Raw genomic sequence first — 23,556 nt, 5'->3', positions numbered from 1 at the left:
ATAATTCAAGAGGTAACTTTTATAAAATGATAAATAACATTGGCTAATTTGTCTAAAAGGTATAAAAACATCAAATCAGGGTTAGATATCAGAGTTGAAAAGGAGTCTGCATGGTAGATTTGTGATAAAGCCAAGAAATTTTGGGTACAATTCTATTCAATGATGCAAAAGGTATTGCAGAATAATATCATGATAAAATCAGTTGTCAGGGTTCCAACTAATGCACCCACAGAAAGTAGAACTCTGAGGCAGGCAAATTCCTCCAAGAACAGTTTTATTGGATACATCTTATTGGCACAATTGGTGAAAGCCAACTCTAAAAGTCCCTGTGGCTTTCGCCTAATTAAAAGTAAAAGTTCCCCCTTTCCCCCGAGTCACTGGTCACACTATCCAATCCAGGTGCTGGCCAGTTGCTTGGTTACTTCACTCCTTCTCTGGCCAGCCACCTGTGAGAATGTACTTGATTCCCACAGGAAAGTTTTATTGCTTTGGCTACAAAACTCCATATATTTTCCCCCTCCTTCTGTTGTGTGGCAACCTTAAAGCCTCCAAGATAGCCTCAGCCATGTTCACTTCAGGGTTGACAATGGGAACCCCTTGATGAGGAGCTCCTAGAAGAGAAAACAAATTAAATGGGGTTAATCAGTGTTCAAACTAACCATTTGTCAGCCTTCAAGAATCTTTCTTCTGAAGCCATCTTTAATGGACAAATAATCTTAGTTGAGGAAGAAAAGAGAAAGGGGGGAAAGAAATTGGAGAATTTAGAACTTAAAAAAGCAACCAAGAAAGGGAAAAATAAGGTGAAAAATCGATACAATGTCAGAAAGCAACAGAAAAGAGAAATACAACAGAGAGGGGAGACTAAGAGAGTGGAGATTGAGAGATGGGGGGGCAAAAAAGCTAGAATTGACAAGAAAGGAAGGGAAAAGGGGGAAAGAAGTCATAAAGGTTTAAAACAAGATGTTAAAAAACAGGTTTTTTTGAGAGACAAAGGGTAAAATATAATTTTAAAAAAAGATTCTGCAAAAGTACATAAGACTGTATTGTAGATATTAGTATTTGAAATCGAGTTAGAAAACTGAAATATTATATGAGTTAATAATACATTAAAGGGAATGTATAAAAATGTCTAAGATTTAACAATAGAGTTTAATTTCCTATGGAACATTGTTTTTACTATATTATAAGCTTATTTTTCTTTTTTTGTTTTACTAATCTAAAATGTAGCACTTAGAATGTACTAAGCAGAATCACTATGGAAAGTATGTATTATTTTAAGTGTTAAATTTAGGGGAAAGATAAAAAGTTGTCATACTTCAACCAGTGATTACAGGAGAAATATTGTATTAGAAAGAAAAGATAAATAGATAATTGAAAGAGAACGGACAAAAGATGCAAATATAATTATCTAAATTGAGATGAAATAAATAAAATAGAATTAAGAAAGTGAATAGAACAGAGAAAATATATAGAAAATATAGAATGTTAAATAAGATATGAAAAAGTATATTAGGTGAGCATGAATTTGATTTATGTCTGTACAAAAAGATATAACCCGGGGTTAAGCCGCTTTCCAAAAAGAAGTTTTATGTATTTATGTTTTGTGTTTTGTTTGTCTATGTTTGAATTAATAAAACTCTAGAAGAATGTTGGAAGAGAACAATGAAATTGCAAATAAGACAGATGGTTACAATGAATATCTTTCTTCTGCTTGTCTTTCGGCTGCCATAAGGGGGAGGGAAGATAAATTGGGCTTTGTGGGAGGGGAAGAGTGCTGGCAGCTCGATAGGGTGAACTGTAACACTTGGGAAAACTTTGTTTATGCTTGCTTACTGCACAGCTGCAGCATCTTATCTATACAGGTCAAGGTCAACAGCCAGATGTTTGAATCACCACCTGAAGATGCCCCACATGATATTATATACATCTCAGATTGAATGGCCAGTTTGAACTATTGTGGGTGGGAATGTTGCTATAACTTTGTATATGTGATTTTCACGCCTAATGCCTCAGAACTTGAATTCTTTTGATGCTACCACTTGATTTCCAATAAAAGTCCTTTTCTCTATAACAGTCTAATGGTTTCTTACTTGGATTTTGAATGGAGCCTCACCTGACATTATTCAATATCTCAGTTTACCAACCCACCCGGAGATTTAAAATTTTATCTTCCCAGGGGTCTGAAAAACAATGTCTAACTCAGCCAGCGAACAGGAAGATTTGGGAGCTGCTGAAAAGACCTCTCTGCTTCTGGATGCTGCAGGAGAGGCTGAGCTGCTAGCAGGGCTGTAGATCAAAGAGAAACTGGTGGTCTGACTCAAATGGTCCTTGGGAGCCAGAAAGAAAGAACTGGAGGAAAAAACCCCAGAGGTGACAACTACCAGATGCCATCGGGGAGAGGAGGCTTGGCAGGAGGAACAAAGAAGGAACCTTCTGCTGGCACAAGCCTTACATCTCTTAAATTAGGCTATGGAAGGAAGCAAACCTGACAAAAGGTATGAATTGCCGATTTGTGAAGAATCTAGGAGAGAGAAGGGGGAGGCAGGAGCACTGGGAGCCCAGCCAGCCATCCCCATAAATCAACCTTAAATTATCTGACTAGAGAGATTACTGCAATTGATTGATTGGTGTGATATTGGCTATATTGATTACCCAAAATTGTTCCATTAATTAATTCAATCAACGTACTATCTTAACAAACCTACCATGCCAAGAAAAAAATCCAATGCCAAACCACAACCTAAAGAGAATTTAATCCCCAACAATGAACCACAAGACTCCTGCACATGCCTTAAATGCTACAAAACTCTAAAGGATAATGAAAACTCCATCAAATGTTCTCTGTGTAACAAATACGCTCATCATGACTGCTTGGGATTACCCAAGCAATTGATTCAATACCTAGAATCATCCAATGAGTTTCCATTTCTCTGCAACTCATGCAGACCCAAACTGGATCTGTTGGAAAGAGTCGATACCATTGAAATACGATTAACATCCCTTGACACCAAAGTAGCATCCCTGGACGCCTTAAAAGAAAGATTATCCAACCTCGAAAAAAAAAGACACAACGCAAAAACCTGAACATCCAATAGCTACAAACCACATCTCTACTCAACAACCACAACCCAATCCACAACCCAATCCACAAAAAACATAACCCAGACAAATATTGATATCCCAATCCTCATCAGAGAGGCTGTTGAGCGTGAACGGAAACGTCCAAACGCCATCTTATTTGGTCTAGAGGGCATCAATGATAATGATGACATCACAACTGTCCGAAACATCATCAGTGATTATCAAGCATCAACCATCTCCCCTGATGAAATACTTGACATTTCCCGCATTGGCCGAGAGCTCAAAAACAGTGACGGCTCTGTGACCCCACGCTTCTGCAGGGTCATTTGCAAAAATGAATCAAGCAAACGCAAATTCATTTACACTATAAATTCACTCGCCAAAACCAACACCAACCATAAGAACCTCCGTTGTCGCCCTGACCTAACCATACAGCAACGTGCCCGCTCCCGTACTCCGCACTGAACTCAAAAAACGCCTCGACAATGGAGAGAAGGACCTGTACATTGACTACCATGCTGACTGTATCAAAAGTAAGTCACACATCCCGCAACTCAGCTTTAACCTTCAACCACAACCCTACCTCAACCAATCCACCATCACCCAAGACTAGGCACGCACGCCCTAACTACCTCAATTCCAACTACTGCTGGCCTTAAATGCAAGCTACTCAATGCAAGAAGCCTTGTAAATAAAATACCTGAATTTTTCCTCCTACTAAATATGGCTAAATTCGATATTATATTTGTCTGTGAAACATGGCTCAATGCATCTCTCCCCGACTCCATTACCACAGTAAGAGACTATCATGTTTACCGATCAGATCGTGAAATTCGTAGAGGAGGTGGTGTTGCTATCTTCTACAAAAAGTCCTTACATCTAAAAAATATCCAAGTTACCCAGGAGCTTGCTCTTCCTGAGACCATTATCTGTGAACTATCCTTAAATATCACAATTCGATTCTTACTATGTTACAGAGCACCTGATTATGACATCGAACATGTAAACAAGCTAAATACACTACTAACATGGGCAGCATCCTGCCCATACCCTTTATCTTTCTTGGTGATTTCAATCTGCCTCATATTGACTGGACCCTAAATGAATGTACAACTGAAACCATACATGCAACCTTTTACAATGCTGTTACAAATCTAGGACTGGAACAACTAGTATCCAACAACACTAGACTAAACAACTGCCTCGATCTCATCTTCTGCAATAGTTTGAATTTAATTTATGGAATACAAACTAAAGAACCCTTTTCCAGCAGTGACCACAATATGATTGACTTTTGTCTCAACATACGTCCACACAAAAACCACCACAATGATGTGATCCCCAATTATAATTTCAAAAAAGGCAACTATGATCTTATAAACAGCGATCTCTCATCCCTTAATTGGCAATCTCTATTCACTGGATGCAATACTGTTGAAGACCATTACAACATATTTTTACTTGAAGTCAAAAGAGTCATCAAACTATATGTACCAACAACTACTCCCAAAACAAAACAAAAAAACAGATTGCCCATAACAATAAGGAAACTTCAATCCAAAAAGAGATCACTCTGGCGGAAAAACAAATCTGGTCACGTTGCCAATTTCAAAAGCCAATACAAAAATTTATGCCACCAAATAAAGACCGAATGCACCAATTATCACATTAAACAAGAGGAAAACCTTCTAAGCACCAATTCCACCAATGCTTTTTACAATTTTGTAAACAACAAACTAAAAGATTCAAGGTCCATCCCACCCCTGATAGGACCTAATGGTAAAGACTGCAACAACGACACCATTAAAGCCAACATCTTTAACACATTTTTTGGCTCAGTATTTGTAAACAGCAATGGATCATGCCCAGCATTTCCTAGCTGAACCACAGATAACTACAGTGATCTAATACATATCGATTTTACAGAAGACAATGTTGAAAAAGCACTACGCAATCTAAAACCATCCCTATCTATTGGACCGGATGGAATATGTGCCTATTTCTTAAAAAAGTTATCCACTGCCATAGCCAAACCTCTAAGCATAATCTTTGAAAAATCTTTCAGGACCAGTTCCTTGCCTAACCTATGGTCACAAGCCACAGTCATCCCCATCTTCAAAAAGGGAGACCCTTGCCTAGTTGAAAATTACAGACCAATCTCCTTATGCTGCGTCACCTGTAAAGTCATGGAATCAATTATTAACCAATCCATCATCCTCCACTTAGAGACAAACAACCTACTCTCCAATAAACAATTTGGTTTCAGAAAAAAACTATCCTGTAATCTGCAACTCTTACACTGCAAAAACATATGGACTACACAACTTGATCAGGGCAAAACAATAGATGCAATCTACATAGACTTCTGTAAAGCCTTTGATTCAGTGGTACATGACAAACTACTACTAAAAATAAAATCCTATGGTATCTCTGGACAACTGCATAACTGGATAGAAGCATTCCTGTCAAACAGACAACAAATGGTCAAAATTGGGAGTGTCCTATCAAATTCTGTACCTGTCAATAGTGGTGTCCCCCAAGGCAGTGTTCTAGGACCAACTCTCTTCATACTCTACATAAATGACCTCTGTGATCATATTAAGAGCAACTGCGTTCTTTTCACTGATGATGTAAAGCTGTTCAATACCACAGACAATACTGCTACCCTTCAAAAAGATCTTGACTGTGTATCAGAATGGTCAAACAAATGGCAACTTCAAATCTCAACAAATAAATGCTCTGTCTTACATATTGGCAAAAAAATCCGAAAATAAAATACAAGCTGAATAGTCAAGATCTTGTTGATGATCCAAGCTCTGTAAAGGACCTTGGAATACTCACATCTAATGATCTAAGTGCTAGTGCCCACTGCAACTACATAGCCAAAAAGGCATTAAGAGTTGTTAACCTAATCTTACGTAGCTTTTTCTCTGGTAATATCACACTACTAACTAGAGCATACAAAACATTTGCTAGACCAATACTCGAATACAGCTCATCAGTCTGGAACCCACATTACGTATCTGATATTAGCACAATTGAGAAAGTCCAGAAATATTTCACAAGAAGAGTTCTCCACTCCTCTACTCGTTGTAGAATACCTTATGCCACCAGACTTGAAATTCTAGAACTAGAAAACCTTGAATTACGCCGTCTTCGGTCTGATTTAAGCATGGTATATAAAATCATACATTGCAATGTCCTACCTGTCAATGAATACTTCAGCTTCAACCATAACAACACAAGAGCACACAACAGATACAAACTCAAGGTTAACCGCACCAAGCTTGATTGCAGGAAATACGACTTCAGCAACAGAGTGGTCAATGTCTGGAATACTCTACCCGACTCTGTAGTTTCTTCCCCAAACCCCAAAAATTTTAACTTTAGACTGTCTACTATTGACCTCACCCCTTTCCTAAGAGGTCTGTAGGGGGCGTGCATAAGCGCACCAACGTGCCTACCATCCCTGTCCTATTGTTTCTTTTATTTTTCTTTTATTTTTCTTATATGTACTCATTTCATGTATTCATAATTATGTATACACTTTTACTTATTATCTCGTAAACAATTGACAAATAAATAAAATAAAATAAAATAAATAAATAAATAAACCTGGGTAAATGGCGGCTGCCGCCCAAGGCCCCCCAGTGGTGGGGGGAGCAGTTGCACAGAGATGTCTAATTCCAAAAGTTCCTCCATTGGAAGTAAAATATGGGGGTTGGGGATCCCAAAGAGTTAGGATTTTTCCTAGCCCAGGTTTGGAACCATATGGAAGAAGATGGTGATGATTTTTCATTAGAAGCAGCTAAAGTGAGATGTGTCACCAGGGCTTTAAAAGGAACCGCTGCAAAGTGGGTGGTGACATTGCATAATGATAATGTCCCTCAATTGATAAACTATGACCTGTTCATGGCAACATTACACACCCGATTTGAAGATCCACTGGCCGAATGTAAGGCTAGGATTAGAATGAAAACAATAAACTAGGGGCGGAGGTCTGTGGCCGAATACACCCAGGAATTTAGAGAGTTGGCATGCCATATTCGAGGCTGGTTCCGGGAGCTCTGATAGAAGCATTCAAAGATGGGCTGAATGGAAATGTTTATCAAAGCTGCATCACCAGAAAAGACCCGAATGATCTGCAACTCTGTATTAGCAGCAGAGTTGGAAATTGATTTGAAATGGGGGGGGGGTGGCTAGCAAGGCTTCCCAGAATTCTCCCTGACTCTTCCCCAAAGTGCCTCACACCAGCTGAATCCCCTGCCCTGAATGCCACCACCACCGCTCCCCACCTTGCTTGGGATGTCTCCCAGGGACTAAGAGTTCGGCCAAGCTACCTGCAAAAGCCCCCCACTCTTTCTCCTCCCTCCCTCCCTCCCTCCCTCTCTGAGCACTCGAGGAGAGAAGCAGCCAGAATCACTCTCGTCTATCAAGATCCCGGACAAAGTTTCTTGCACTGCTTCTGTGAGCGCTCAGAGAGAGAGAGAGAGAGAGAGAGAGGAGTGTTCCGACACCAGGCAGTAACGAAGACGGAAAGCCAAGTAGGCTTTGACTGGTGGAGAGGCCTGGCTTGGAAGACCGACTGATTGGCCTCCTTCGGCAGCTGAGGTGCCCCTCAGAAACAGCAGTGGCAGCAACTGCTTACGTGGTTCCAGCAACCTTTCTGTCCCTCGGCAGCCATCGTTGCCACCCATTTCCATAGTGACGCTACAGCGGGGCCTAGTCACCATCGCAACAACCGCTGCCACCTTCTTGGCATCATGGTCAGAATCATCGCAGGCAGGGAGTGCCCTTCTTCATCCTGCCCACCCCGCCAGACTGGGGCTTGATGAAGACTCATGTTCGCTGCTTTTCTGGCTCGCTTCCTTGTGCCCGCCTGACCGCCCATCTGGCTGGCTGGCTGGCTGCAGGCGGCTGGCCAGAGGACTGTAATTTCCCTGAGTGGCTGAGGCGAGAAAGGAGTGAGAGGAAACTCCTTCCCCGGGAGTCAAAGTGCTGAAGCACGAGTGGCGCAGGAAACCTTGACCAGGCTCCTCAAGAGAGGTGGTCCACAGGATTTAAAATTATGAGTTTGGTGGTCCCTGAGATCCAAAAGGTTGGTGACCCCTGGAATAGATCCAGGAAACTATGGACCAATCAGCCTGACATCAATACTTGGGAAGATCCTAGAAAAGATAAGAGCACCTAAAAATGAACCAAATAACTAATAGAAGCCAGCATGGGCTCGTCAAAAACATATCATGTCAGAGAAAAGTTACTAACTTCTTTGACAAAGTGGCTAAATTAATGGATAAGGGAAACATTGTGGACATAGTTTACTTAGATTTCAGTAAGGCATTTGACAAAGTAGACAACAGCCTACTTCTTTGGTAAGATAAAACAAGTAGGATAAACAGAAGCATCACCAAATAAATTCATAACTGGCTAACAAATTGCATTTAGCAGTAAGTCCTCTATGGAAGTACACCTACGTGGAGAGAAGCATGCAGTGGGGTACCTCAAGATTCTGTCTAGGCCCAGTGCTCTTCAACAACTTCATAAATGATCTAGATGAGGGGATAGATGGTAACTATCCCCTTTGCAGGCGACACCAAGCTGGCAAGAATAGCCAACACTTCAGAAGGATCTTGACAGACTTGAACTCTAGGCCGTATCTAACAAGATGCAATTCAGTGGTGAAAAAAAGTAAGGTTCTACATGTAAGTAAGAAAAATCAAATGCAGAGATACAGAAAAGGTGGCACCTGGCTCAATAGTAGAGACTGTGAGAGAGAGCTAGGTGTCTTATTAGACCACAACTAAAACATGAGCTAGCAGTGTGCGGCAGCCTCTAAAAAAGCCAGTCCTAAGTTGTATTACAGATAACTTCAAAATCATGTGAAATGATAACACTACTTTATACTGCACTGGTAAGAACACACTTGGAATAAACCTGCATCCAGTTTTGGTCACCACAATAAAAAAATTGTGATGTATGGTATATGGTAAAAAGTGTATGGTGAAGAACAATATACATGTGATAAAGGATGATAACCCATATGATGAATAATTGTGGGAACTAGGTATGTCTAGTCCAAGGGTGGGCTATTAATTTTTCCAAAGGGCCACCTAAAAAGCTAGGATTGTTGTGGAGGGTCAAAGCAATAGGTTGAACTTAATTCTGTTCAATATTAATTTCATCAGCTTATAAAAAAGCAGTAAATTATACAGTTTTGATTAATTGCTACTGGAAAGAATACATGTTATGCCTTATTTACATTTTATTTTTAAGTTCCAATTGACCTTACACAGGCCAAACAGGGACAGCCTGGGGGCCATAAAATGTCAAGGTCTGGACTACTCTAACAAAGAGAAGTACTAGGAATAACATGACAGCAGTCTTCCAGTGCTTGAGGTGCTGTCACAAAGAAGAGAGAGTCAACATATTCTCCAAAGCAGTTGAGGGCAGGACAAGAAGTAATGCTGGAAGAACATTTAAAGCAGAGTTCCCCAATCTGCGGGCTGTAGCCCACTACCAGGCCATGGCCTGTTGGCCACTGGGCTGTGTGAACAACTGGCCAGTGCGCACACATGCATGTGTGTGCACCCCACACTTGCAAAAGCATCTTGGTGTCACAATTTTAGTGATGTCATGAGCATCACTCAGGTGCTAGCATTGCTGTAAGCATTGCATGGGTGTTGGCATCGCCACAAGCGCACCCACCCACTTGCACTAGCATTGCAGTGTCATGTGAGCAGTAGTGATGCTGTGAGTGTCGTGCAGGTGCTACTGTCGTGCTGTGAGTGTCGTGCAGGTTACTGGAGCATCACATGGGTGCTTGTGGCCCCATTTGTGTCATGCATGTGGCCCCGTTCGTGCATGCCTGGGCTTGCACATATGCCTGCCCCTCCCCCCCCCAGCTGCCAACCCAGAAAGGTTGAAGAACTCTGATTTAAAGAAACATCCAAGCTAGAACTAAGGGTAAATTTCCTGACAGTGAGAACAATTAATTAGTGGACTGTCTTGCCTCCAGAAGTTGTGAGAGCTCCAACACTGGAGGCTTTTAAGAAGAAATTGAACAAGGATAAAAAGATTATTAAAAATTATAAAAATAAAAATTATTTTCCTAATAGGAAAAAGCAAAGGAAAAACAAACAGAAGTATCAACATGTAACAATAGGAGTGTAACAAATTAATTTTAACTAAATTTCTCTTTGTATTGGCTTATTTATAATTCTGTTAATTATATCAACATGTTTATAATTATCAACCCTCTTTATATTTAATTTATACATAGAAATGATCGTTCTTCGCCTAATTTCTACCTCTTATCTCTATCCACTTTGTTGTTTTAAGAAGCATAAAAATTCAATATTAGTATAGTTGGTACAGTTAATTTTGTGTCATTATGACAATAATATAACACTAATAACGAGTAAATAATTGTTTCTCCATTTTAGTTAACTTTCCTTAAATAATTGGTCTTTTATACTTTTAGATTTCTAACTTCTGTTTCAGTTAGCCATTGAAAACAAATCCCATGTTAAGAAGCATTCAAAACCTTTTCCTTAATTTTAAATGTTCCTCTAATCTAGCCCCAGAGGTGGCACGCAGAGCCCTCTCTCTGAACATGTGAGCCGTTGCCCCAGCTCAGGTCCCACTGGCCAGCTAATCTTCGGGCCTCTGCCACGCATGTGCTGGGGCGGGGTGCATGTGCAGGAGGTGGGGTGCATGTGTGGGGGGTGGGGCACATGCCGGGCGCACATGTATGCACAGGGATGCATATGCATGAGCAGGGCACATGTGAAGGAACACATGTGCATGGAAGGGGGGACTCATGTGCATGCATGTGGTGGGGTGCATGTGCAGGGGGCAGGGGACATGCGTAGGCGGGCAAGGCACATACATGGGGGGCAGAGCACATGCAGGGGGGTTGTGTGCACATTGCACGCATGCATGTGCACTTTGGCACTTGATGCCGAAAAGGTTAGCCATCACTGTTCTAGCCGCTGTTAACACATGTAAAATTAAATATGTATTGTATTCCCTTTATTTATGTGGGTACCAACAAAATATTTCTGGTTTTAAATTTTAAATCTATATGTTGCTTTACCATTTTTTCTAACTATGACACTACACTACATACTCTTGAAAAGCTATTTAAGTACAAGCTGAGCCCAATACTGAACCTAATTCATATATTCCTGTTTTTTAAACTGAGGAATAAATTTCAGAGAAAGCGTTCAGTATTGCTCTGTGAATGTGCCTATGAATTTCATTCTTAATCTAACTTCTTAGATGATTTTATACTATATCTTTTTGGTATTATATATATCTTCATAAGGCTGTAAAAAACTTCAGTACATTTTTAAGATGAAAAGTCTAAAAAGCTTAGGCGACTAAACATGGCTTCCCTGGCTTCTCTCTCTCTGCTATAGAGAGAGCATTAGGGACAGTTGGTCCCGGTAAGTAGTCTTGACTAGGAAATATTTTTGTGCCACTACTGGCACAAAATAACAAATTCCCTTGGTTTGTTAATTGTATTTCCACTTTAAGTGTTTATTTTTCAATTAATTAGTTGTAATTATGAAAATATCAGCCATTCTTTTATATATACAGTGCAACATCTTTTTTATAGACTGTCATTTTCAAATCCACTTTCAGCTCAGTCTTGTCTGGAGAAACTTGTTCCTCTTCCATAACATATTTTAAACACTAACTATAGTGTCAGACACTCTTAAAAGTAACTGAATATTACTAATCTCCGCTCCTCACCCACTTTGTTCGCTTGTTAGCTAGTTGAATTAGAAACACAAGATGCAGAGACAATATGTTCTTCATTATGGAAAGTTTAAATAATGTTGGGTTACTAAGAGCTATCTAGAGAAAAATTTAATAGGATTTTGCTCTGATGGTGCCAGTGTCATCCCCTAGATTTGGTCTTTCCTTCAATAGACTTTGCACAAGGAATGTTGTTTTTCTTTAAATGACAGTAATATACAAAAAGATCTAGATTTCTCTTCCTATGATCTAGCAGGCATGTAGAACAGCAGTAATAATTCCTGAAACTATATCAAAAAAGCTCAACTTAGCTACTACTAGATTTTTATTCTACTTTTTAAATATTTATTTTGGTCAATTCAAGGTGGCAAACATACCTTATAATATTCATCCTCCTCTTTTTCCCCACAACAACAACCCTGTGAGGTACATTAAACTGAAAGTGACTGGTCCAGGATCACCCAGCTAGCTTTCATACGTAAGGGAGGACTGGCCTCCTGGTTTCTGGAAGCAAATGCAGGGTCAATCAAAAAGGACTTGGATGCTTATAATGCTAACACTCAAAGTATGAGGAACAAAGAATGTGAACTTAAAGTCCTAGTACATGAGGGAAAGTATGATATTATTGCAATTACCAAAACTTGGTGGGATGAAATGCTGCACCAAGTGGGAGATCAAACTTGTTCCTGACAAACTTAGCAGACAACATTGTCACCCAAAGGTAGAGGAGAGAATTGGAGGGTCGCCTATACTGGAATTAATCCTTACTAATAGAAATGGAATGATAGAGGAGGTTGAAGTTGTGGGATCTTTGGGGGAGAGTGACTATGTCAGATTAGAATATAATACAACATAATACAAGCAATAGAACAAAATCAGACTATTGTCTCAGACTTTAAGAGAGCTGATTTCAACTAACTGAAGAGAACTTGGGAAGGATTCCGTAGATGAAATTCTTAAAAGGAAAACAACTCAAGAAGTTTGGGAAACTCTTAAAAATGAGATTATAAAAAACAAAGTTACCACAATACCACTGAGAAAGAAAAATAAGAGTTACCAGAGGAAATCAGCATGGTTGCATAAACAACTCTTTGACAAACTGAAAGAAAAAAAGGACAAATATAAAAAATGGAAAGAAGGATCCTTTGACAATTCTTTTGCTTTCCCTATGACTCAGAAGCCAGAAAGGTCAGTGCAGCACTGGACGAAAGATGCAAAGGTCTGTCAGGAATCCAGCAACTCATTGACCTTTTATACACACACACCAATTACAAGCAAACAGATCACACGTGAGGATGGTTACTTTTAATAGTCATTTGTGTGCATGTTATCAGGCCAAAATCACCAGGGTATGGAAACTTTTGATCAGGGTTATTTGGGTAGTTACTGTTGTTATTATGATATAAAAAGAGTAAACACAGTTGATTGATAATAAATGGCTTCAGCCAACCACTAACCGTGAGTGAAAGAAAACTTTTTGTGTTATCATTCATTATTCTCTGAAAAATAGCCAAGAAATCATACATTCTGCCAGGATATGTAAACTTATGAGCACAACTGTAACCAAAGCAGCAATACCAGCAAATAACCTGAATCAGCAAAGATGAAATCAGGAAAGCTAAGGCTCAGAATGAAGTAAAATTTGCAATAAATGTCCAAAATAATTTTAAAAGCTTCTGTCAGCATATAAAAAACAAGAGAAAAGTCAAGGCAAAATTGCTTAATTCATTCTTTGCATCTGTCTTTACACAAAAGTATATAAAAATAGTCCAATCTAACAAAAATATACTATAAAAGATTAAATATGAATACAAGTCAAAAAAGACAAGAAAATGATAACACCTTTCCACTAGAAGAGTTTAAATCACCAAGACAAGATGGATTTTAACCCAAGGTTCTAAAGGAACCAACAGCCGTGATCCAGACAGTTGTGATCTTGGAACCACTGAACCATACCTTTTAAAGATCCTGGAGCACTGAGGAACTACCAGAGGAAAATAACTGATTTGTGCCCCCATCTTCAAAAAGGGAAAAAAAATGGACCAGCAAACTACAGACCAATCAGCCTGACATCAATTCTTGGGAAGATCCTGGGAAAGATAATCAAGCAATGGATTTGGATCTGCAAACACTTAGAAACAACCAAAATTATTTCTAGAAGCCAACATGCCAAACAAACTTATTGCATTCTTTAACAAAATGACTAAGTTAGTGAACCAGCAAAATGCTGTCAACATAGTTTACTTGGACTTTAGCAGGAATTTGACAAAGTATATCATAGCCTACTTCCTGGTAAGACAGAAAAATTAGAGTATACTGTATCATCACCAGGTGGATTTGTAACTGCCTGATCAATCACACTCTACATGTTGTCCTTAATGTATCTTAGCTTCCTGGAGGAAAGTAAGCAATAGGTTACCTCAAGGTTCTGTTTTGGGCCCAGTACTCTTCGATACTGAAACTGCTGAGATGACCAGGACTTGAGTGACATTTAGTCAAAAAGTCCATAAAGACTTTCCAGCCACTAATAAATGTAGATATTGGTAGGTATATTTTTAAGGGTTATCCTGGCCATACCTGTCCTGGATTGGCAACGCTTCAGGTTGTCACTTCTTCTGGGGGCAGAGCACCTTCTGTCCAAGATGGTTGACATTTGTGCCATGGAATGCTTGTTCTTCTTAGAAATGTAGCAACTGTCTTGCTGAGTTTGAACTGGGGCTTAATAATTTTCTGTTCAGCTTCATGTCTGTCTTGCTCGGCTGGCCAGTTTCTCTGCACTCAGCCATGTTTTGGGATAGCAAAAGCCAGAACCGTTTCTCCATTTAGTCCGCCACCCTGTAGCGCCCGGAGCCGAGGACCGCTTGACGAACACAGTGACTTTTCCTACAAAGATTGAGCTCCACTCACGCACACACAGCTGAGGAGAGGGGGGCGTTGCCTCCCTGGACAGCCTACCTCCGCCCCCGCCTCCCCCTCGGCTCCCGCTTCCTCCGACTACAAGCCCCAGCAGCAGTTTAGGTTTGGCACGCAAGCGGAGGAGGCATCCGAGGAATTTGCTTCCCGCTGAGCGCGTCTCACTGTCCGTGGGCTGAACGTCTCCGCTTCTCTTGCATGGGGCACGGTAGGACGGAGTCGCCCGTGGCTGAGTGATGGCCCAGTCTTTACTCAGGAAAACTTTATCCCGGCTGAGGAGCAAGGAGCGCCTGCGGAGCAAAAAGGCGGCGGCCGCGCCTCAGAACGAACCAGGTACCCGAGGGAGGCATAGGGTCGGGGCTCCCTTCTCCCTCCCCCTGCCGGGGGCACATAGACACCTCGCCTGACAGGAGGGGGCTGCTGTAGACATCTTCGGCATTTCCTCCCCAACTGTTCCTGAAATAGGCAAAAGGAAACAAAGGGAAAAGGCTACCGAGCTGGGATATGTAGCGCAATTCTTCTTTTCGCGGTGACCCTGGGGGAGCTCAAACGATGAGGCCTACGTTTCAGAGCGAATTGCTGAGGTTTTTCTGCTTAGTCCCGGCCCCAGCCTCTGGATTGAGATGGAAAGCGCCTCTTGTACCTAAAGGCCCTTTGAGTAATAGGAAGCAGGGTGAACTTGGAAGTTCTAGTTCTGCAACTTCTGCAGCCCCTTTCTGAAAGCATTCCCAGCAGTCAGGTGAAGGCTGATGTTTGTGGTTGCCGGCGACTTTGATTGCAGGAATAGTAGAAATAGGTCGGGATCGGGATCCTTCTGTTTTTAAGAAGATGTGTTCAGCCAACTTGAGGGCCCTACTTTTTCACCAAGGGATGGCAGTTGCATCCTACAGCCAGAGAGTGGTTGGCTCATATAGTCACAGTGTGATTGCCAAAAATAATAACTTGAATGGATCTTATGTGCTGGATGCCATTCTTTCAGATATCTGATTGAACTGAGCTCAATTTTTACTACACTGCTCAAAAAAATAAAGGGAACACAAAAATAAGACATCCTAGATCTGAATGAATGAAATATTCTTATTAAATATTTTGTTCATTACATAGTTGAATGTGCTGACAACAAAATCACACAAAAATTATCAATGGAAATCAAATTTAGCATCCCATGGAGGTCTGGATTTGGAGTTACACTCAAAATTAAAGTGCAAAAAAACACTACAGGGTGATCCAACTTTGATGTAATGTCCTCAAAACAAGTCAAAATGAGGCTCAGTAGTGTGTGTGGCCTCCACGTGCCTGTATGACCTCCCTACAATGCCTGGGCATGCTCCTGATGAGGTGGCGGATGGTCTCCTGTGGGATCTCCTCCCACACCTGGACTAAAGCATCCCCCAACTCCTGGACATGACATTGGTGGATGGAGCGAGACATGATGTCCCAGATGTGTTCAATTGGATTCAAGTCTGGGGAATGGGCGGGTCAGTCCATAGCATCAATGCCTTCATCTTGCAGGAACTGCTGACACACTCCAGCCACATGAGGTCTAGCATTGTATTGCATTAGGAGGAACCCAGGGCCAACCGCACCAGCATATGGTCTCACAAGGGGTCTGAGGATCTCATCTCGGTACCTAATGGCAGTCAGGCTACCTCTGGCAAGCACATGGAAGGCTGTGCGGCTCCCTAAAGAAATACCACCCCACACCATTACTGACCCACTGCCAAACCGGTCATGCTGGAGGATGTTGCAGGCAGCAGAACATTCTCCACAACGTCTCCAGACCCTGTCACATCTGTCACAGGTGCTCAGTGTGAACCTGCTTTCATCTGTGTAGAGCACAGGGCACCGGTGGCGAATTTGCCAATCTTGGTGTTCTCTGGCAAATGCCAAACGTCCTGCACGGTGTTGGGCTGTAAGCACAACCCCCACCTGTGGATGTCGGGCCCTCATACCACCCTCATGGAGTCTGTTTCTGACTGTTTGAGCAGCCACATGCACATTTGTGGGCCGCTGGAGGTCATTTTGCAGGGGTCTGGCAGTGCTCCTCCTGTCCCTCCTTGCACAAAGGTGGAGGTAGCGGTCCTGTTGCTGGGTTGTTGCCCTCCTACGGCCTCCTCCATGTCTCCTGATATACTGGCCTATCTCCTAGTAGCACCTCCATGCTCTGGATACTATGCTGACAGACACAGCAAACCTTCTTGCCACAGCTCGGATTGATGTGCCATCCTGGATGAGCTGCACTACCTGAGCCACTTGTGTGGGTTGTAGACTCCATCTCATGCTACCACTAGAGTGAAAGCACCACCAGCATTCAGAAGTGACCAAACCATCAGCCAAAAAGCATAGGAACTGAGAAGTGGTCTGTGGTCACCACCTGCAGAACCACTCCTTTATTGGGGATGTCTTGCTAACTGCCTATGCTTTCCACCTGTTGTCTATTCCATTTGCACAACAGCATGTGAAATTGATTGTCAATCAGTGTTGCTACCTAAGTGGACAGTTTGATTTCACAGAAGTGTGATTGACTTGGAGTTACATTGTGTTGTTTAAGTGTTTCCTTTATTTTTTTTGAGCAATGTATTTGTAAAAACAGTGACAAAGCTATCTTAAGATCTAAGTGTGACTATTTTTACTCCCAGCTTTTATCTGAGAACTTTCCGCAATACTGATGGAAATGGTCATGAACAATTTCCCTAGTCAATGAAGATAAAATATTTTTTTAAAAATAGTGAAATAATGTAATCAAATATTTTGATTGATGAAACAGGATGTTCTAAAATTTAATACAGTAACTCTGAAAAGGGAGGTAATTCTATTGTTTGTGCTCTTTCCAATCTCTCCTGATTTGTGGCCTGCATCTTTGTTCTTGAATTATGCCTGAATTAATGGGGCTGTTCATGTGGAGTCAGTTGGGGATCTACAAAGAGAACTCTCTGTCTTGACCAAGGAGGGGAATATGCAGTAAACAACAGGAAATCCAATTTGGCACTAGGTCTGAGCAGCTGGAAACTTGGGACAGATATCCTGGCCTTTGCTCTATTGCAATCCTCAGCTATATGTCTTCAGGCCAAGCCTGGATGTGGTGGGTTTGCCCGCCCCCACACGAACCCCTTTCCCCATGCTGCTTAAATACTTTCCCACTCTCTTTTTGGCATTATCAGAAATTCTGAAGGGTTGTTGCACTCAGCGAAAGTTTCATTTCTAAGATTGTTGAGGGCTCAGACTTTATTTTCAGTGTTCCCTAGGAAACTAGACTCTGGAACTGAAATTCAGCCTTTTGTAAAAAGGTTTAGAGCCCTCCTGAATAAAGAGTGAGTAGATGAGTGCACTTTTATCCTCATCACTAAATGTACAGGTGACGATTTTGAACAATTACATATAGTAAGCCAATAGCATTCTTTCCTGAACTGGCTGAATGTGTCAGTGGTTATACATCCCTTGATTACATCCTGTCTTGCAATATGTTGTACATTGAACTATCCTTGAAAAGTAGAAGCTGTCATGGCTGCTAGACAGCTAAGCAGTTCAAAATGTAGGGATGATACAATATCTGTACTGAAACATCTGAACCAGCTGTCAATTGCTTACTTGCCAAAGTGCTGGTATTGATTTTTAAAGTCATGAGCAGCTTAGGCTCCCCCTCTCCTTATGATCCTATATGTTTATTGAATTCTGCAAGAGAGACCTTTTGAAGATCCCACTATCAGGCCCATCTTTGAGGCACACAAGAGAAGGCCTTGTTCTATGTTGGTCCCATACTATGCAGCACATTCCCTTGGGACATACATTTGCCCAGCTGTCTCAGTGTCTAGAAAGTAAATGAAGATGCATCACTTCTGCCAAGTTTTGTGGTTGATTGATTTTACCATTTGTTTTAATGCTAATCTTAATCTGCATTTTTAGCTTTTTACTTTTCTAGAGTCATACAATTGCAAGGGGCAATTTATTTGAAAAGTGCTATCACATCCCTCCTTGACTAAATATTCCCAGCTCCTTCAGTCTGTCTACATGGGGCTTAGTTTATTATCCTCTGATCATCTTCATTGCCTTTCTCTGAATCTATTCAGTTTCTCTAAATCTTTTAAAATGTGGTGACTAGAATTGTCAGAGTATTAAAGATGGGGTCTGACTAATGCAGAATGATACAATATCTGTACTGAAACATCTGAACCAGCTGTCAATTGCTTACTTGCCACAGTGCTGGTATTGATTTTTAAAGTCATGAGCAGAGGATTGCTTCCTCTGACTGAATATATCTTTGCCTTGTTTGCAATCATACAACATCTTGTTAGTTCATATTCAGTTTGCAATATACTACTACTACAACATCATGTTCACAAGTACTATTACTAAGCCAGGTGTCTCCCATACTATATGTGTGCATTTTATTTTTGTTTCTTAACACATTTGAATCTGTTAAATTTATTTCTTTTAATTCATCCCATTTCTCTAGCAATAAATTTTATTTATTCTAGGATATTAGTTATCCTACCTAATTTTGTATTGTCTGCAAAGAAGAATAGAATAGAACAGAATAAAACTTTACTGTCACTTTAAATGTATACTAATCAGCATACATTAAAATGAAATTTCATTGCATTCAGCTCTCAAAAGATAACCATTGTGTATATACCCAAATACCTACACAGAGAAGCACCACAGTCTAGTTTGAATGTATACATGGTGAAAAAAGGAGAATCCTGTGAATTTACAAGACGGGTGGCACATAAGGAACAAAGCTGTTACAGAATCTAGTATTCCTACTATAAATCCTTCAAAACCTGCTGCCAGAGAAGAGAGGAGCAACAGAAACAGATGATGAAGTGGGTGTGTAGGGTTTCTAACAATGCTTTGAGCTCTAAGCACATAATGCTTATAAGCAGTATCCTGAATAGTGGGAAATGAGCTTCCTTATACTCTTCTCTGCTATCCTTACCACTCTCTATATGGACCTTCTATCTGATGCACTGCTACCACCAAACCAAACAGTGATACAGTTTGTTAAAACACTCTCAATAGTGCCTCTGTAAAGTTGGTTAAGCGTTCCTTCTATTTATCCCTTACAAATGCATATGAAGCTCCTTGCAATATCTCTCTTCATATTGCTGAAGACCTTTGGATACAATTTTTATGTCTAGGTCTTATTTTAATTGTCATGCCATCCAGCCCTACTATATCTTGCTAATCAGTATATTTTCAAATGCTCTGGCATAGCTGAAATCAATAAATTTTACAATGATAGCATTTCCAATTTACTAAGGTAGTTAATGAATCAAAAATAAATAACAAGATTTGTTCATGACAAATCCATGCTAATTTCTGGAATTACTGCACTTTCCCAAGCATTGAAAACTGATCTCTTTATTCTATTCTAAAATCTTTCCAAATGTCAATGTTAGATTGACCGGTCATTGTGCACGCAATGTCCTTTTTCTTCTTTTTAAACATAGGGACATCTTCTCATCTGGCACATACCCAGATTTTTCAGAGATAATATATATAGGGATTTGTCTAGAGTCTGACTATGAACTTCAATATCCTAGGATGCAATTAATTTGGTATTAGAGTTATAAACTATTTTAGAATAAAGAGACAGCCATGTTTCCATCAGTCTCAAGATTCAATATTGCCTCAACATCTTGCTTTTTTTTTGTATTGATCAGTTTTTGTTGGCTGCCTTGAACATTTATCCAGACTAGAAAGTAAATCATATAAAATTTAAAAAGTGTGATCAAAAGATACAACACTTCCTGTTAGATTGTGGTGGATCGGTTCCCAAAGAGACGCGAGACCATTGGTAAAGTTCAGCTCTTTATTTAAGTGTGTTACAGTCCAAAGAATAGGAGCCGCGGCAATCCTTTTTAAAGGGTTTGCCCGTGGCTCGGCGGCCAATGACAGTGCTTTGAATCTCCCGTGATCGGTTCAGCCAATCGTGGTAGATTCTTAGCGCACCAATCATGGCTGCTCAGTTAGCCAATCCGGTCGCGGTCCGTGTGGACCAATCAGATGTCAGGGTTTGGAGTATGCTAATATAGCACACCCCTCCCCTCTTGGTTTCGTCTGACGGAGCGTGGTCACGTAGTCGCGCAAGTAGGCGGGGCTTCGTACCTGTCTAGTTGACCTGTGCGGTTCAGTTTCAGCATGGTCCTTGGCCGGTTCGAACGAACTCCTTGTCCCTCCGGTTCCTTGGGTTGGAACTGCCGGGAAGGGTGAGCCGGGCCTTCTTTGATAGCTCCCTCCCGGTCTACTAGGGCTGGTCGAGCTGCCGCTTCTGTCATTCCTGCCTGGTTTTTCCGGGCTGGTTGAACTGGCTTGGCTGCTCCTTCCAGGTGAAGCTTCCCGGGATTCGTGGTCGTTTGGTTCGATGTCTACCAGTGAGTAAGGCTGGTTTATTTGGGGTTGGTTTATTCTGGGTGGGGGGTGTTCTGCTTACGTTTTAGGATTTCCCTCCTCTCTTTGCTCATGGTTTGCGGTTCCCCCCCTTCTGATTTCTTGGTTGGGTGTTTGTGTGCTGTCAGCGGCTAGTCTTGACCTTAGCTGGTTGATGTGCCGCTTCCAGCTTCATCCGTCGGTGGTCTGCAGTCGGCAGGACCGGGGGCCCGTTATCTGGGTGATCTTTGCCGGTACCCAGAGTGGGTCCCCTGTAAAAATTTTTAGCGTAGACGATGTCTCTGATGTTGAATGTTCTGTATTTGCTGGATGAGTCCGGGGGTTTCTCTGGGTTATATGTGGGGTGCATTCTGTCTAATGGGGATCTTAGTTTTCTGCCCATCAGTAATTCTGCTGGGCTTTTGTTTGTGGTTGAGCTGGGTGTGATGTGCTGGATAAACAGCATTTTATTTATTTTTTCTTGTATGTTGCCGGTTTCAATTTTTTGTATGGTATTTTTTGTGTATTGAACCATGCATTCCACCCTCCCATTCGCCGCTGGATGCACGGGCGCGGTTAATTCATGGCGTATCCCCTGTTCTGCCAGGAACCTTTTGAATGCTAGTGTGGTAAACTGTGGCCCGTTATCCGACACTAGCACATCTGGCAGGCCGTGTGTGGCAAAGAGTTTGCTCAATTTCTTAATGACGGCTTCTGTGGTTGTTGATTCCATAGTGCTTACCTCCAACCAGTTGGAGTAAGCATCAACAGTGATCAGGAACATGTGCCCCTTGGTTGGCCCCGTGAAGTCTATGTGGATTCTAGACCAGGGGCCCCTTGGTGTCTCCCATTCTCAGATTGGGGCGGAGGGGGGGTTTGGTCTTGTCTCCTGACACCTTTTGCATGTGGCTACCCAGTTTTCAATTTGTTTGTCCATTCCTGGCCACCAGGCGTAACTCCTGGCCAGGCTTTTCATTTTAACCATGCCAGGGTGCCCTTCATGCAACATTGACAAAACCCTTTTTTGCAAAGTCTCTGGAATTACAACTCTGTCCCCCCCAAAGTATGCAGCCCTTCTGGGTAAAGAATTCAGTTTGCCGGTTCCGGAAAGGTTTGAATTGTTCTTCTCTGTCTCCTTCCGGCCACCCTTTTCCCACCCAGCTCAAGACCCACGCCAGCCGCTTGTCTTTATTGGTTTCTCTGGCAATGTCTGGCACGGTCAGGAGTGGTTTGGGCAATGTCTCTATTTGCAGGGTTGTCGTTGTGGGTGCCGGGTCATCCTCTAGGTCTGGCAGGGGGGAACGGCTCAAAGTGTCCGCGTAGGAGATGTCCTTGCTGGGTCGATGTGTCAGCTGGTAGTTGTAGGCGGCAAGGAACTCAGACCACCTTGTCATCCTCAGTGATAGGATGTTCGGGGTGGCCTTGTTCCCTGCCAGGATCCCTAGCAGTGGCTTGTCGTCCATGACGATAGAAAAGGTCCTACCATAAAGGTACTCATGGAATCTTTTGACACCGGTGACAACTGCTAGGGCTTCCTTGTCCAGCTGACTGTAGTTTCTTTCCGGCTTGGAGAGTGTCCTCGAGAAGAAGGCGATGGGCGCTTCCTTCCCGTCTGGTAGTTGTGGCTGAGGATGGCCCCGACGCCGAATGGTGATACGTCGCATGTCACAATCAATGGCAGGGTCTCGCTATACTGGATGAGAACTGCATCGGATGTTAGTAGTTTTTTTGTGTTAGTGAAAGTGTTTTCCTCCCGCTTCCCCCAAGTCCAGGTGGCTGTTTTATCCAACAGCCTGTGCAACGGTTCCGCCACGGTTGCCTTCTGGGGCAGGAAAACATTGTAAAAGTTAATCAGTCCCAGAAAAGCCTGCAGTTTTGTTTTGTTTCTTGGTCTGGGGGCTTCCTTGATGACTCTGAGTTTCTTTTCTGTGGGGTGGATCCCGTGTCTGTCTAGGAGGTACCCCAGGAATTCAACCCTTTCTGCCCGCAACTGGCATTTCTCTTTCTTAACTTTGAGTCCCGAGTCTTGGAGTCTTTTTAGTACCTCCCTTAGCCGGGCTTCCAGTTGCTTTTCGTTTGCAGCGGCCACTAGCACATCATCAAAATAGGGCACCACCCCTTTTATGCCTTGCAGTAGCCTCTCCATCAGGCTCTGAAAAACCCCTGGTGCCACACTGACCCCGAATTGGAGTCGGTTACACCGGAAAGCCCCTCAGTGGGTTACAATAGTCTGAGCTTCTGCAGTTGAGGCATCGACCGGCAGTCGTTGGTAGGCTTGTGCCAGATCAAGTTTCGTGAAGACCCCCCCCCCCCAGTGAGTGCAGAAGGTGCTGTACTACTGGGATGGGATAGGCGCTCTGTTGGAGCGTGTGGTTGAGGGTGGCCTTGTGGTCACCGCAGATTCTCACGGACCCATCTGGCTTGATGGGG

General features: G+C 42.1%; 1 protein-coding gene and 1 long non-coding RNA gene across 5 annotated transcripts in view; one reads left to right on the top strand and one right to left on the bottom strand.

Moving 5' to 3' along the window:
- Window positions 1-257: 257 nt before the first annotated feature.
- LOC148127180 (uncharacterized) lies at window positions 258-14,960 on the bottom strand. Its single transcript, XR_015742041.1, has 2 exons — window positions 14,422-14,960; window positions 258-611 (listed from the first exon to the last, which is right to left on the bottom strand). It is a non-coding gene; the product is annotated as an uncharacterized LOC148127180 (long non-coding RNA).
- The window catches only part of SYDE1 (synapse defective Rho GTPase activating protein 1), a 26,114-nt gene continuing 17,398 nt past the window's right edge, over window positions 14,841-23,556 (top strand). For 3 of the 4 annotated variants that reach the window (XM_087926015.1, XM_087926013.1, XM_087926014.1), the window contains exon 1: window positions 14,847-15,090. In XM_087926015.1, coding sequence (XP_087782141.1) covers window positions 14,994-15,090 — 97 coding nt within the window. In that variant the 5' untranslated portion in view covers window positions 14,847-14,993. Of the gene's footprint in view, window positions 15,091-23,556 lie in introns of all 4 variants that reach the window. The other variant, XM_026716785.2, reaches the window with a different exon arrangement.

Source organism: Pseudonaja textilis, chromosome 2 (genome assembly GCF_049901715.1).
Source record: "Pseudonaja textilis isolate UNSWEBS1 chromosome 2, rPseTex1.2, whole genome shotgun sequence".
Taxonomy (NCBI): Eukaryota; Metazoa; Chordata; class Lepidosauria; order Squamata; family Elapidae; genus Pseudonaja; species Pseudonaja textilis.
The sequence above is the reverse complement of the archived record's forward strand: the minus strand, read 5'-3'. Positions and strand labels throughout refer to the sequence as shown.